Source organism: Lissotriton vulgaris, chromosome 2_1 (genome assembly GCF_964263255.1).
Source record: "Lissotriton vulgaris chromosome 2_1, aLisVul1.2, whole genome shotgun sequence".
Classification (NCBI taxonomy): Eukaryota; Metazoa; Chordata; class Amphibia; order Caudata; family Salamandridae; genus Lissotriton; species Lissotriton vulgaris.
The window spans coordinates 1639853693-1639869027 of record NC_141687.1 but is presented as its reverse complement, the minus strand read 5'-3'; the positions used below and the strand labels follow the sequence as shown (position 1 = coordinate 1639869027).

At 42.8% G+C, this 15335-nt stretch overlaps 1 protein-coding gene across 1 annotated transcript in view; it reads left to right on the top strand.

Annotated features, from left to right (window-relative positions):
• TMEM244 (transmembrane protein 244) overlaps nt 1–15335 on the top strand; it is a 289090-nt gene that overhangs the window by 256262 nt on the left and 17493 nt on the right. The window contains exon 5 of the mRNA XM_086957516.1: nt 3144–3188. Within this exon, the coding sequence (XP_086813642.1) occupies nt 3144–3188 (45 nt within the window). The remainder of the gene's footprint in view (nt 1–3143; nt 3189–15335) is intronic.

Below are 15335 nucleotides of genomic sequence, written 5' to 3'. Positions count from 1 at the left end.
GCAAAACAAGGAACTTAATAGAATAGACAAAAGTTGCACAATTATGGATAGGCCGGGGTGGCCCGCTAAACCATATATTAAAAAAGTGGTATAAGCACCACGTCACAAACAATGGTAAGGCCTAGGGCCTTGGGAATCGCTGGGGCTACACTGGACTAACAATGGTTAGGGAGCAGGAGGCCCACGGGATGCGTGTGCAGTGTCTAAAGGCACACACGTTCACACATAGAAGTCAATGGGTGCGTAAAAGATATAAAAATAAAGATTTAGGAGTCTTCCGACTGGAATAGAACTTAACCACTTGAAACTAGGACACTAGGAGTGTAAACCTCTACAGGAGCACCGTAGTACTCGTGTTACCTAACCCACAGGAAGCGGGTGCATAGGTCCCAAAGTGTGTCGGGTTTCGTCGTGGAGATCTATGGAGCCTTGGAGAAAAGATGCTGCAGGCGGCCAGAAGAGAAGAGTCCGGGTAGATCCAAGGGTGGATCGAAGATGTAGAGGACCTGAAAGCAGAGGGGACAGAGTCTGGGTCACTAGCCAGTGACCAGGATGGAACCAGGTGATGTCACGTTGCAATCAGGTGCTGATGGGAAGCTTGTCTCTGCAGCCACGTGGACCAGGAGGCGTCGACGATGACCAGGAGGCAGGCACGGACTTTTCCACGAAGGCTCTCGGTGTCGACGGTGTCGGCTTCAGGATTGGAGTCAACAAGCCTTGGCAAAGGCAACCCACGCAGGAATCGATGTAGGCTTCTTACTCAGACCAGCAAGGTCTGAGGGGCTGCTTCTTTTGAGGGAAGCAAGGGCCAGTCTGGAGCAAACAGACCAGTGGTGTAGTTTCAAAAGATCGTCACCAAGATGGCCCCTAGCCAACGGGCAAGTGACCGGGCAGACGCGTTGAGCAGGAAAATGCAAAAGGGCCCCACGCAGAACTCGTGGAGTGTGCAGGGCTGATCTTTGGTGCAGATGCTGCTCGGGGCTGCACAGCACAGCTTCGAGGAGGCCTCGAGGAGGCCTCGGGGGGCTGCACAGTTAGCAGGTCGCAGACTTTTCAAGATGGCCGGTCCCGCGTCTACCGTCGCCTCCACGGGTCTCAGCTTTGCAGGGACTGTGGATCGGGCTGTTGGATGTCTGGGAATCCGGTTCTTGTCAGGCTCTGGGCTCGGGCGGGAGGCGGCGGCAAAGCAAGTCGTCGATCGCTGGATGGTGCCTGCTTGTGCAGGGTGGTCACTCCTTGACCACAAGGGAGATTCTTCAGTCGTCTTCTTCCAAAGTAGAGTAATGAAGGTCCAGAGTGTAATTTCAAAGTTTCAGTCAGGATAATCTCAAGTCCTGTGACTCCGCTCCTACCTATATACCAATCTTAGGGGCTGGATTACCTGCTAGGTCCCTCCTATGTGTGGGACCAGGGAAGGGGGTGGTTACACCCCTTTCCCTTTGTCCAGTTTCGCGCCAGAGCTGGGGCTTGAGTGCCCCAGCACCGGTTTGAACTGGCCTATGCATGGGACACCTTGTGTGCCCCAGGCAGTGTCTCAATCCTTTCAGCCCTCCCTGTCCCAATACACAAAGTCCTGTCTGAGGTGGTGCTAGCACCTCCCAAGGCAGGAAACCTATTGTACAAGCCTCCATCGCTGGAAGGGCTCCCAGCAGCAGGAGGTCAGACTTGTGTCTGTGGCAGCAGCATCCATTTTGTGATGCTGAGGCTCTGGTTAACTTTAACCGGGAATAGTAGGAACAACATGTCTTCTCCCTCTAGAAGGGTGGAATGCTACCCCCGTCGCCAGGACTGGCAAGGGGTAGTATTCCAAATCGTATGACACCTTACTCGACATGTTTTGATAAAGCCAAACCATAGTTAGCATTTAACCGGGAGGTTCATAATGCACTTAAGAGTATATGGTATGGCAATATCCTAGAACAGCTATAAGGACATGGTTCTTAAAGCTGCAGACAGGCTCAGCTCATGCTAGAGCACCATCTCACATAAAACCAAGCACTCTGCCTCCGGGATTGTTAAGGCCTGCCATAGGAGTGACTTATAGGTGTATATTTGTCTAGATATAAGGTTAGATATAGGTATACTATATCTAAAGCAAAAGATGATTACACCACCTTGACCCAGCTGAGTGATCAGCCAGTTGTGTCAATTTGGGTGGCCAGTAAGGGGTGGCATAATACATGCTGCAGCCCCTGGTAGGCCGTGGATGCACCTATGCCGTGGGTACCTATAGTACACTGTACAGGGGCTCATAAGGTGACCCAGTATCCAATTGGAGATGTACCTAGGGTACATGAAGTCCATTTTAAAGAGAGAGCAGATAGCCTGGGGCCGTGATTAGCAGGATCCCAGGCCAACTAAGTCGAAAACCAGCTAAACACTAGGCAAAAAATCTGGGGTAACCATAGTTAGGTATCCACCTTCCTACACCCAGGTTTTTATTTCAGGAGCTCTAACTAGATTTAAAAAACAACAACACTCCCTCCTCATTCTCTATTATATTAACTTTATAAATGGTAACATCTCTTGATATCACTTTTCCCTACTTTTCCCCAGTGTACATGATTATATCCTCTTGGACGTGGTTCAGGAATCTGGGGTGTAAACCACTTGCCCTTTTGGCAACCCTCTGTAACTGTCTCCAGTTTGTCTATCCCTCTGGGGAGAGGCCTCCAAAACCACGCAGTATACCTTAGATGAGCTGCACAGTGATGCCAATGTGGCCACTAAAACTGGACAGAATGATCCAGCTGTGACCTCCAAATCTTTCTAAAATAATCTATATATTGCTGCTGCAAAGGAAACCATTCACCAGATGGCGCCTCTAAAACGGTACCAAATACTGCAGAAGAGTTCCCCAGAACTGGCCACAATACTTCATACATTACTTCCAAAACTTTAGACGATACAGCCGATATGGCTAGTAGAAGAAGCAGCTCCATACTCAATAATTGAAAACTATACTATAGCAATCATCATTAGTGTCATGTACACTGGTAACACAATCCCTCATCGCCTTGCTGGTAATACGTTTCTTGCAGACCTCAACATTACTCTACAGCCTGGTGTTGAGACACATAATCCCTGGTTGAGGAGTCTTCTACCTTGAGAATGACACAGAATGTATCACTTTTGTCTTGCAGTGATGATGGAATTTCCTCAAATCTGGCAGTGGTGGCTGGCAATTGGTAAGTATTGAAATCTCGCACAAGAACCCTTTCTTTTTTGCAGTTTTAGCATGGTTTACCTGGGGGAAGGGGAATATGGGGGGGGGCAGCAACTATTGGCATATGGGTTCTCTGGTCAACAGGGCAGCATAATGGTACTGTGATGATTGGTTTTGGAATGTTATAAGACAACATGAAAACAGGGGTTTTGTAATCACTAGTGTAAGTGTTCAACCTTTTTTCTGGTCATTAGGTTGTGATCTGCTGAAAAGGAAAATATTACTTACCAGTAACCATTTTTATTTAGACTGTAGTGGTGTAGGTTCACATGTTCGGATTACTCCTTTGTCTACTGTATGCAGCAGATGTTTTCAAGTTTTTACTTTTTTTAAGAAGCCTCCATACTCGGCAAAGACTGCCCCCTCAGATTGTTTTTCCCAGGCGAGTGAGTAATGAAGTGGAGTTTAGACAAGAAGTGTGCACTGTGCTCTATGACTAACCCTTGATGAGAAACATTTGAGCTCAGGGCTCACTTCCAGGGGCGGAGGGAGGGAGACAAGTACATCTACAACACGACAAGCTACAAACAGGTAGTGGCAGGATAAGTAATATTTTCTCTTTGTAGCATGTGCTGCTGTTGATCACATGCTCGGCATAGACTGAAGAGCATTCAATATACTTTCATAAGGTGGTGACTAGCAAGCATATGATGTAGATGTTCAGAATAAAGTTCTTGATGCCAACTAAAGCCTCTGGAAGGGTTCAATGTCCACACAATAATGCTTAGTGACCATATGTAGTGTTGATCATGTAGCAGCCTTGCAGATATCTTATATGGGTATATTTCCTAAACCGGCTATAGTTGCTCTTTTCTTTCTAATGGAATGTTCCTTCGGCAAAGAGTTCAGTGTGTGCTTAGCTCTAGCATAGCAGTCTGAATGCACTTAACTATCCATTCAGCAATAAAACCTTTGGCAATGGGATTTCCTAGGTGAGGCTTAGCAAAAGCAGCACACAGTTACATTGTGTTACGAATGGCTTTTCTCCTATCGATGTAGTACATTAGGGCTTTTTTGGCATCTATTGTGTGTAACACCTTTTGCCATAGAATACAATATAAATAGCAAAATAACATAACCCCATGAGTGCAGAGTCTATGGTAATGATCACCTAGGGTTAAGGGTGTAGAACTGGTCTGCCCAGCAAGACGTTCTAGTTGTTTCACCATTCAAGTGTGTGTTGAACCCTGAGCACCATCAACACTAGATCTTCCTATAGATCCTCCCCTTGAGAGCATTGCGGGGCTACCCGCCCTTCAAACAGGCACATATTCAGTCTTGTGTGTGTTTGTTACAGTTGCTATAAATGAAACAGTTATTGGATGCTGTATCTGAAAAAGAGGTACCAGCCTTTGAAATGCAATCACCTTCTCTTAGTTTTGGTTGGCCTTTCCTGTGATGCAGTTTAACACCCCTCCTAGAAAAGGTTGGACCTGCTGGGTGTCGAGGAGACGTTTGTACGTTGAAGTTGATCCCCATCCTGTGTTATAGGTACACCACCGACTGTGTGTTGACTATGCACTGCTGCTGGCTGCGCTCTTTAACAGCCAGTCATCCACTTATGGAAAGACAAGAAAGGCGCTGCAGCACAGGTGTGCTGTTATCACTGCTAGACATTAATTGAACAACTCTGGGGGTGTTGTGACTCCGAATAGTAGAACTTTGAATTGGCTGTGCTGTCCAGTTACCACAAAATGTAGGTATCAGTGAAGTTTCGAATGTATGGGGACGTGGAAGTAGGTGTCCTTGAAGGTGAGAATCACTTTATGATCTCTTTTATAGAACAGGCATAAACATTCTGTAGGGTTGTTATTTTGAAGGGCTAAGACAGGCTGTAACAATAGAGTGGCCTGAGGTCAAGAATAGGCGGCATAGCACCGTCTTTCTTGAGAATGAGAAAGGGAATGGAATACACCCCTTGTCTGTTCTGGTATGGGAGCAGCTGCTCCATGACACCCTCACTTGGAAGAGCTTGCACTTCCTCTTGCAACAGCACTTGTGTTCCTGACCAATAGCGTGCTAATTAGACAGTATGTTTGATGGAGTTAATCTCCGAGCAGTATCCCTGCTGAACAACCGATAGGTCCCACTTGTCTGAGGTTATTTCCTCCCCAATTCTAGGAAGGATAATTGGATTCTCCCACTCACAAATGTGGGATTGGGGCAAATGGAGGGTCAGTCACTGTTTGGAGGTTTAGGTGCCATTTCTAGTCCTGCCTTCCCCATTGCCTCTGCCACTGCATTGGTAACCACCTCAACCATAGGTTTTGGAAGTATACCCATCCTGAAAAGATTATCGCTGCTGGATTCCGGAGTGCTGAGCTGTTAAGCAGCTTAGCCCCTCTTCTTGTTTGCTATTTATGAAACCCGGTTTTGGATGACTGGGTATGTAGGGCTCCCATGACTTTCACAGTGTCAGTCTCGATTTTCTCAAGCTTAGTGTAAGAGGTCCAAAGAGATATTCCCCATCAAATGGAATATTGATGAGGTACTGTTGGATCTCTAGGTGAAAGCTGGAGACCCAAAGCCAAGCGTGACATTGTGTTGACCATTCAGAAGCTATTTCAGCCAGGACCAGAGTGCAACAAATATTGGCACTAGAAATATTTGTGCCTTCTTGTACTAGGTCTCTTCTTCTCTTCCGGTACTTCTCTGGAATATGTTTTTCCAGCTGCTCCATTCTCTCCCAGTGATGACGATCAGAATGGGAAAGGGAGCCCTCTGACGTTGGCAATTCTCTACTGAGTCGCTGCCCCCATAGCAGCATGCTTACTTGTCGCATCAGTCTTTCTGTTGTCCTTGTCAGGTGGATCATATTCAGTAGCCTTAGAACATGCCCTCCTTCTGGCCCTGTGATGACCAGGACATCTGGTGATACAGGTACTTGCATGTACATAGGTTCATCTGGGGCAGGTTTATATTTTTGGTCGAACCTCAGGGTCATTACTGGATCTTTGAAAAAGCATAGAAAATTCTCTGTGTCACACTTGGTAATGCTCTTTAGCATGTGAAGAAGCCACAGTTTTGGATTGTGTTCCATAAAAAGAATCCTTCTTTTTGACCACATAAAGGTAGACTTTGTGGTGGTCAGCTGCCCTCTATATTACATTGTGGTGTGAAGTAGTATCATCTGTAGGTGAAGCCTGGACTCCAAGGTGCTGCTGTCTTGTGCACCAAATTGATCATCTCCATCCCCAGGGGGCTCAGGATCAGTGTACTGGTCCTGAGGTTCATAAGGACTATCGTGATGGGAATGGATAGACTATTTGGTCCAAGATGGCGGATTGACACCGCCAGTACGGAGAACTCTCACTGAGGGTCCGGACTATGGCTTTGATGGTTATCGCCTTTTAACCAACTTTTGGCAAAATCACATTGTCTTTGACAGCTGAGTACGAACTGTCGGAGATAACAGCTAAAACAATTAATGATTGTGGGCTGTGAGTCTGGATAGGAACGGCTCACTTGCTACTGCATTGAGGAGAGGCTGAACGCAACCGGAGGTGGAGACGGAGGTTTCAGCTGATTGAGAGAGGCTGAGAGTCTCGGCAGGAACTGCTCGCCTGACGCGTCGGTGAAAAATTTGCACGTAACTGGAGGCAGTGGCGGATGCTGCGGCTTCGGCTGTTTGAGAGCCGGGTGAGGGGGTTGCTCCGCTCCTTTCAGCTGCCGCGTCTCACCCCTACAGCTGCGAAGGGCTGGTCGGCATTCGGCTGGCTTGGCCTGCCGGCTCACTGGAATTCTAACTCGTTGGTGGTAGTCGAGCTTGGGGTGATGGCGCCAAAGCCACCGGGAAGGAACACACGGACGGCGGTGATGAAACAGACATTGGTAAATAATGTCACAGATGCTGCCACGGTACTGACGGTAACTACAGCAATGACTTCTGAGACTTCCACGGTGCGGTCAGAGGCACAGATGTCTGATGCAGGAAGGAAAATTATGGGTAGGCAAGAGAAACTGATTTTACATTCAAATACTGGTAAATCATTTCTTCGCCCCCCCTCTCACTGATAAAACTAAACTATCATCTGATAATACTATGCCTAAATCTACTGCTTCTGATTCTCTGACACCCTCGGACATTATCAATCCCTCTGGTATAGAGGATAGCATTGTAGCCTGCAGGGTTAATCAAGATGTAAACACTGCTCTGGAGACTGAAACTGATATAGGCACTTCTATAGATAATGCAAGCATGAATAATACAATGTTAAAAGACTGTGCCTCTATTAATAACATTCAGCTGCAATCAGAGATACAATCAATGATAAATACCAATGCAGAAAATATACTACCTATCTCCACATCAGTATTAACAACAGAGATGCTGGAAGAAGTGGAGATATCTAGTGAAGTGGAGGGAGCAAAAGAGATTCAGGGGTCAGAATATCTGGAACATGTGGATGCAGCAGAAACTGATGAGGAATACTGCGATCTTCCTGACCCAGGCAACAGTACACCCTGTTGCTCGGCTAAAGATAAAGCTAACAGTATAAAAAAAACCAAGAGGCAAGACTAAGAATAAATTTAAGAGAACTATAAATAAACCTAAGTTTACTACTGTAAAAGCTATAGCGGATAACAGCCCGATAAGGAAATGGGTACAAGCCAAGGGCGGTGTTAAATCGATGGATTTAAGACTTTCAGGAAATAGCCCTATTGAGACAGGTGCGTCCGGGGAGACAGTAAAGGGGCTGTCAGAAATATCTAATAATTCCCAAAGCGGACAAAGTGGTCATACTACCCCTGTTGTGGTATTAGGGAATGGGTCTAATGAGATTGAAACGGCTGTCATTTTAACGGAAATTTCATCCTTCTCTTCCAATGCCCCACAAACAGTAATAATCCCAGCACCTGTATTGCCGGTGATAATTTCAAGTGCATCCTCTCCCCTTCCTGCTCTACAGGCAGAAACAACCTCTGCAACGGTATTGCCCGTGATAAATCCAATGACAGGAATAACAAAGGATTCCAATTTAATTGGGTCTGAAAGCCCTAGTGCTTCATTTCTGGGGAATACATCACAGAATAGTATTCCTATATCTAACGATTGGAATCTCCAAGGGGAGGTGCCTTCGTCATTTCAGATGATTTTGCAGCTATTAAATGAACAAAAACACGAAGCCCAATCTCACTATCAGCAGATGAGGGAGGATAGCAGCAAGACGCAATCCTCATTGCATGAGATATCCTGTAAACTTGGTGCTATATCCCAGGATGTTGCAGAGTTACAACAAAGAGTGGTTTTAACAGAGGAAAAATCTTCTCGCTCTGAAATAGCTGTAAATAAACATGAGGCTCAGATCTGTCAAATGCAAGCTAAACTTGAAGATTTAGAAAATCGACAACGCAGACAGAATCTTCGCATATTTGGTATTGTGGAAGGGGCAGAAGGAGCTGACTCTAGAGCATACATTGTTCGTTTATTTCAGAAAGCGTTTCCTGAATTATCAGATTGGGATTGGGACTCACAGATACAAAGAGCCCACCGGCTTCCACTGGTTCAAAGGAATAAGGGAAGCAAATACCCCCGTCCAATCCTAATCTGTGTTGGTAACTTCCTACTTCGCCAGGCTATCTCATTAAAAGCGAGACCAAATACCCCAGTTACTATTGATTCAACTACTTTCTTTGTAAGATCAGATTTAAGCAAACTCTCTATGGAACGGTGTTGGAAACTGAAACAATATATTGACCCAATAAAGGAGCTGGGGGGTCAGGCTTTTTTGCAAGAGCCAGCCAAGCTGAAAGTTCTAAAAGATGGTCGTACATATTACTTCTTGGAAGAAAATGAGATCGAGCAAGTAATGGTTAAATGGAAATTGGAAAAAAATGGACAATGAACTATTTATGAGTTATGCTATATATAATCTCTTTCTTTAAATAATGTTGAATAACTCAACTGATATCTAAATTACGAATGGTACTTGGCTGTTTTCTAATTGAAAGCAATTATATATATTTTTTCTTGTTGATGTACAGCTATAAGGTACTATATAATGTATCAGAGGATCTGATTTGATCTCTTTTTTTTTTTTGAATGCCCGGATCCTCGTGGCAGTGACTCCGTTTTAGCTGCCACTACAGCGGCAGCTGGGTTAATGGGGGGACCTGTATGTAGGCAAAGGTTTGGGAGGGGGGTGGGATAGCGGCTGATAGGTAGGGGTGCGGAGGGTGTGGTGTTTTTTCAGGGTAAAAATGGCATCATGAGGGCAAGCAGTTTCATAATACTGAGATGTAGTAAGGTTGATTTCATTTGGTATAAGGGCACTAAAGATAGAAATATCTATTTTATAGAATGTATCAATTAAAATGTCTAGTCTGGAATGTGGCGGGCTTGAACAGTAAGATTAAAAGAAATCTTGTGTTTGAAGAACTTAAAATGTATAACCCTCAAATAGCAGTAATTACTGAGACTCATATTGCATATAAGGATAGAAAATTATTTAAACAACTGGGGTATGATATTTTAACCCCTTCCATGCTCATGACGAGCTCAGTTCGTCATGAGGCACAGTGGAGCTGTGCTGATGACGAGCTGAGCTCGTCATGAAACAATGGGAATTAATAAAGTTCAGCACAGGAGGGGAATTCCATCAGCAGCCAAGGTGTTAATATGTACTGAATTTAATGCTTCAATATGGGGGTGGCAATATTAAAACATAAACAACTTAAGGTAGAAATCAATAGAACTCTAACTGATAAGGCTGGTAGATGGGCAATTGGACAGATAACACTTGAAGGCTGTAAATATATAATCTGTGGGATCTACGCCTCTAATCAGGACGAACCGAAGATTTTTGATCAGATTAACATGGAGTTGCTTACATGGGGAGGGGAGTGTATAGTACTCGAGGACTTTAATTGTATTATGAACTATAATTTAGATACAACTAGAAAGGGATCATTCCAGAGAATGCGAAAGACCAGGGCTGCAATTTTAGATCTTGCAGCAATTCATTCAATTAAAGATGCTTGGAGAGGCTTATATCCCAATATAGCAGGTTATACTTATTATTCTGCTGCACACAAATTATGCTCACGCATAGATATGGTCTGGGTATCGGATCTCATCCTTGAAACTAGCACTATGGTAATATGCCCAAGAGTTACCTCGGACCATAACCCGATCCTTATATCATTTGATGTTGCAACAGAGAGACAAATTCCTCGCCCTTTTTCATTTCCCCGATACCTATTTTTGGATCTTAACTTCTTGCTCCAACTAAAAAATCATATAAAAGAATTTATTGATATAAATATGCACTCAGCCTCACCAATGATAGTGTGGGATACATGCAAAGCAAGCATTCGTGGATTCACACAACAATTCATCTGGCGACAAAATAAAGAGTGTAAATCCCAAAATGAGGAAATGATTGCAGAAATACTTAACATTGAAAATCAGCTATCTGAAGCTTTGTTGACAGGGGCAGCTAATGTGGAAGCTTTAAACTTTAAATTAATCGAACTAAAATCAGCTTTTAAAAATTTGTTCAGGGAAAAAAGCATTAGTAAATTAAAAAAATATCAATTAAATCAATATGAAAGCGGTGAAAAAATAGGCAAAATATTAGCATATAAAGTGGCTGAAGGCCGAGCTCAAATGGCTATCAAGGAAATTAAAGGGAATAATAATCAACTATTTCAAGATCCTAAATTGACATTACAGCAATTTGCACTGTTTTATCAAGATTTATATACTCCTGAAACTGAAGTAATTGAAGATAACATAAAAAATTATATAACTTTAAATAGAGTTAAAACTATGGAGGATGAACAATCAGATCAACTTGCGGCGGATATCACAATGACGGAAATTAAGATTGCTATTAATTCCCTGGCAACTGGTAAAGCTGTAGAGGAGGACTCAATCCCTCTAGAATTATTTAAAAATTGTATGGAGGAATTGCTTCCGCTACTAAAGTTATCCAAGCGATCAGTAGGGGGGAGCATCCTCCAAAGTCTTGGAATTCCACTGAAATTATTTTTTTTCTTAAAAAAGGCAAACCATCGCACGAGAGAGGGCCTTATAGACCTATTTCGCTTATAAACAGCGATGCTAAAATATTTGCAAAGATACTTGCAACTCGGTTAGCACCATTAATGTCACAACTCGTGTCACCTCAGCAACACGGGTTTATTCCTAGCAGGGACACTACCGCGCATATTAATATGGCTATTTCCGCATTTGATACTGCACGGACTAAGCCAACCCCACTCGATATGATTTTATTAGATCCAGAGAAAGCATTTGACCGAGTGGGGTGGGGTTTTTTATGGGCTGTACTATCGGCTTTCGGTATAAAAGGCCAATTTTTGAAATGGATCCAATCTTTATATTATAAGCCTATGGGGAAAGTTTGCTATATGGGAAAATGCACCTCTACCTTCCCGATTAAACGCGGGATGAGACAGGGGTGTCCGTTATCACCTCTACTATTTGCCCTGGGAATAAAACCCTTTTTGAATGCGCTTCAGAGTCAAGATCTTATTTTCCCTTTTTCAAATGGCCTAAACTCTCTTAAAAAACCGTCTATGCTGACAATGTCGCTGTTTATTCTACCAATGTCTCAGAAGCTATGAAAGGTATTGTAGCAGAAGCAGAGAAATATGGCTCAGTCTCTGGCTACCGACTTAATACTAGCAAAACTCAAATTGTTATGAATCACAAACCACCAAGCCTGGTGATAGGGACATGTGATGTAGCGACTTATTTAGGGGTAAAAATCTCTTAGAATATTGATTTAATAGTTGCATTAAATTTTGAGCCATTATTAAAAGAGACTATTTCGTTATTTAAGAAATGGCACGAGTTACCTCTTAGCATTATAGGCCGAATAAACCTGTCCAAAATGAAGATACTACCAAAATACTTATATCTTTTTCGCTCTATCCCTCTGAGGGTAAATACCTCTTATTTTAATAGATTAGAGGGTATTATCAGTAGCTTTATTTGGGGGTACAAAAAAGCACGTCGAGCTGTGTCTTTACTTAAACTTCCTTTTAATCAAGGAGGACTGGGTTTACCAGATTTTAAACTCTACTATTGGTCTGCCTTTCTGACCCGCTTTCGTAGTTTGTTGATTCCTGATAAATGTTTGTATTTTCACAGATTTATATTAGGAGAGGAGGCAAATATGTTTCTTTATCGGTTAAATGACCCCAATTATTTTAAACGTGTAAAGTTTAAGACGGTACGGTACACTGTTAATATCTGACGCTCCATTCTTGTTAAGAGTAAAGGTTCCCTTCTTCATGTTAGAACCCCTCTATGGTCTAATCCGGGTCTACCAGAAATTTTTCATGATCCATCTGGTTTTGTGCTATCAGAATCCGGTATTAAGATACTGGGAGATTTATATGACCACAATGGGTTTTTTTCATTTGAAAGGCTGAAGGTATGCTATAACTTGTCAGAGGGGGCTCGGTTTAAATATTATCAGATCAGGGATTACTTTGTGCGGAAATTAGGATTTACTAACATATTAGATTCTGAAGTTTGGAATTGTATTTAAAGAGAAGCTGACAAAGCATTGATCAGTATTGGATATAAAATCTTTTCTGATTATAGTACGGATGATACTACAAAATTAGCTGAGAAATGGAGCAGGAAGATGGCAACTAATGTGTCTTCAAATATGATAACCTCTTTTTTAAATAGTTTAAATCTTTCTGTCCATTCTTCTAGTCTTAAGTTACAATTATTTAAAACTTTATGTCAATTGTACTATACGCCAGATAGGATTCTTAAATGGGCAGCAAATAATAACATCAGTGATCGTACGAAATGCCTGAAATGTGATTTAAGAGGGGCCAATATCATCCATATGTTTTAACTTGTCCGCACCTTGTTGAATTCTGGAATGGAGTAACTAAAGTGGTGTCTGCAAAATTGGCTGACCCAATTATATTTACATCAACAGATATGTTGGTGGGTATTTCAGGGGGGAACAGTGTACTATGTGATCTGTTGAACATCTTAATATCTTGTGCTAGGTTGGTAATTGCTAGGGTCTGGATTCATCACAATCCACCCACGGTCATGGAATGGTGGAGTCTTGTTAAAGAAATATATAATTTTGAATATGCTCTTGCAACAACTAGGGGTCTACAAGCTAAACGGAAAGTGGACAGAATCTGGGGAATAATAATGTCATGATTCTTGATAGCCCTTTTCCTATTATTATTTGTCCTTAATGTTTGTTTGATTCACATTTCTTTTATTGATGTAAATCATAATGCATTGATTTTCTTTGATCTCATGTATGAATTTCTTTGTTCTGTTATTTGCTTGTCCCTCCGGATGCAAATAAAAAAAAAATGGGAATGGATAGGCTACTGAGGTGGCTGTGTTGGTGGAGATGTGTGAGGCGGTCGTGGAAGTTGGTCTGAAGTCTGATATGTGTCAGGGCTGGTGACCTGGTCCCTAATTTTCTTTCGGATGGGCTAAAATTTAAACTCCTCGAAAGTTCCTCCTCAAAAGCCAGCTTCTTATCTTTCAAAGTACTGGCTGTGCCTTTTGTGGCTCTAGTAAGTTGGGGGGATTGATATGAATGTTCACCAAGAAAGGTTGGATGCAGATCTTTGGCTGCTTGAGATCTGGCACCTCTAAGACCAGTCATGACTCAATTGACTTTGATCTCCACATCAATACCTTTTGCAGTGATAGGTTCCTTGCTTCAAGATCAGCTTTGATGCCTATATGGTTAAGAAGATGGACAGTATGAGGTTCTGGATCAAATTGGTGTCAGCAAATGATGAGGCTAGAAGCCCTTGGTTTGGGGCTTCTTTGGAGCCAATGGAAGCTCTATTAGCAGAGGGCAAATCTGAACATATGTGCCTCAGACTCCACGTCTAATTTCCTCAGCAGCAGTACTTGTCTTCATGCTGAGGCTGTTTTCAATATCTATCCTCAGATGGTCGGCCCTTGGATGTGGATCAAGAAACAGTGGCCTGGTGTGGTCTTTGTCTTGAACGCAGTAGTCTCCTGCAGATTGATGACATCCTTTGATAGAGCCCTTGAATGATTGTTCCTCAGGGGTCTGTTCCCCTTGGCCCATTTGAATACTGGAATGTTTGTTGTCCTCTGAGCCAAGAGTTGTTGGCAGGTCGGAGGGACTTCAATGCTGCATCTTATAATGGGCTTAGCAGCGCTCTTTTTATTGTTGAATAACCTTCAGGCAGTAAAGGTTGGCTCAACATGGTCTTGGGGATAATACCATTGCAAAATCAATGTTGATCCGGTCATAGATATTTCAAATTACTTTTCGGCAGTATTGGAATTGTGCCTCTTCCGTATCCAGACCCGCTTTCTCCTCCCACGAAGAGCCATTTTCCAATTCCATGAGTCCAATAGATCTGATCAGAGAAATGCACGTCTGAACCTGGAAAAAACAATCTGAGATGAACAGAGCCTTTGTTCTGGTGCAGAGTCTCTTTTTCTCACTTTCGCATCATCTTAAGGACTCCTCTCACTTCACCTAGTTGCTGTTCTTGTAAACACTATGGGAAATGCTCTTCTCTTCAAAAATCCTCATTTGTATTTTAAATCTTTTTTTGTTTATACATAAAGGAACACCCCGAAAATAATAATTGTCTTAATGATTTTACCGCTGACATTCTGCTGAAGTCACAATTTTAGATGGAAAATTCTTGTAAAGTGGAATGTACATAGGGTCTTCTATCTACGTTGGCCCAGCCTGCATACACAATAGTGCTGAAAGAGAGACAGCACTCATATTTAGTTTGGATTGGAGTGGCCACCTGGCCACCTCTTCACCCATGCTCATATAGTTTCTGGATTAGGAAGTTTTTTTTAATGTAGACAATGTCAGGTACTTCAACAGATTCATGCTACAGTTATATGTACAGCGGGGCGGTATAATTCTACCCTATTTCTAGGGGACCCTTTTTTAAATACATTTTTTGGTCAAGGTAGGAGAAACTCACCTTAAATGAAGGTAACACTCTGTTACTGAAAGAAAGGTTCCAGGTAGGTGAAGGGCATATCCTCCCAAATGACTGTCCCCTTAGCCCAATTGATAAATTGCTACATACAGTCATCACTTGCTAAGTAGAAAGTATTTAAGCTGTATCTTACTGC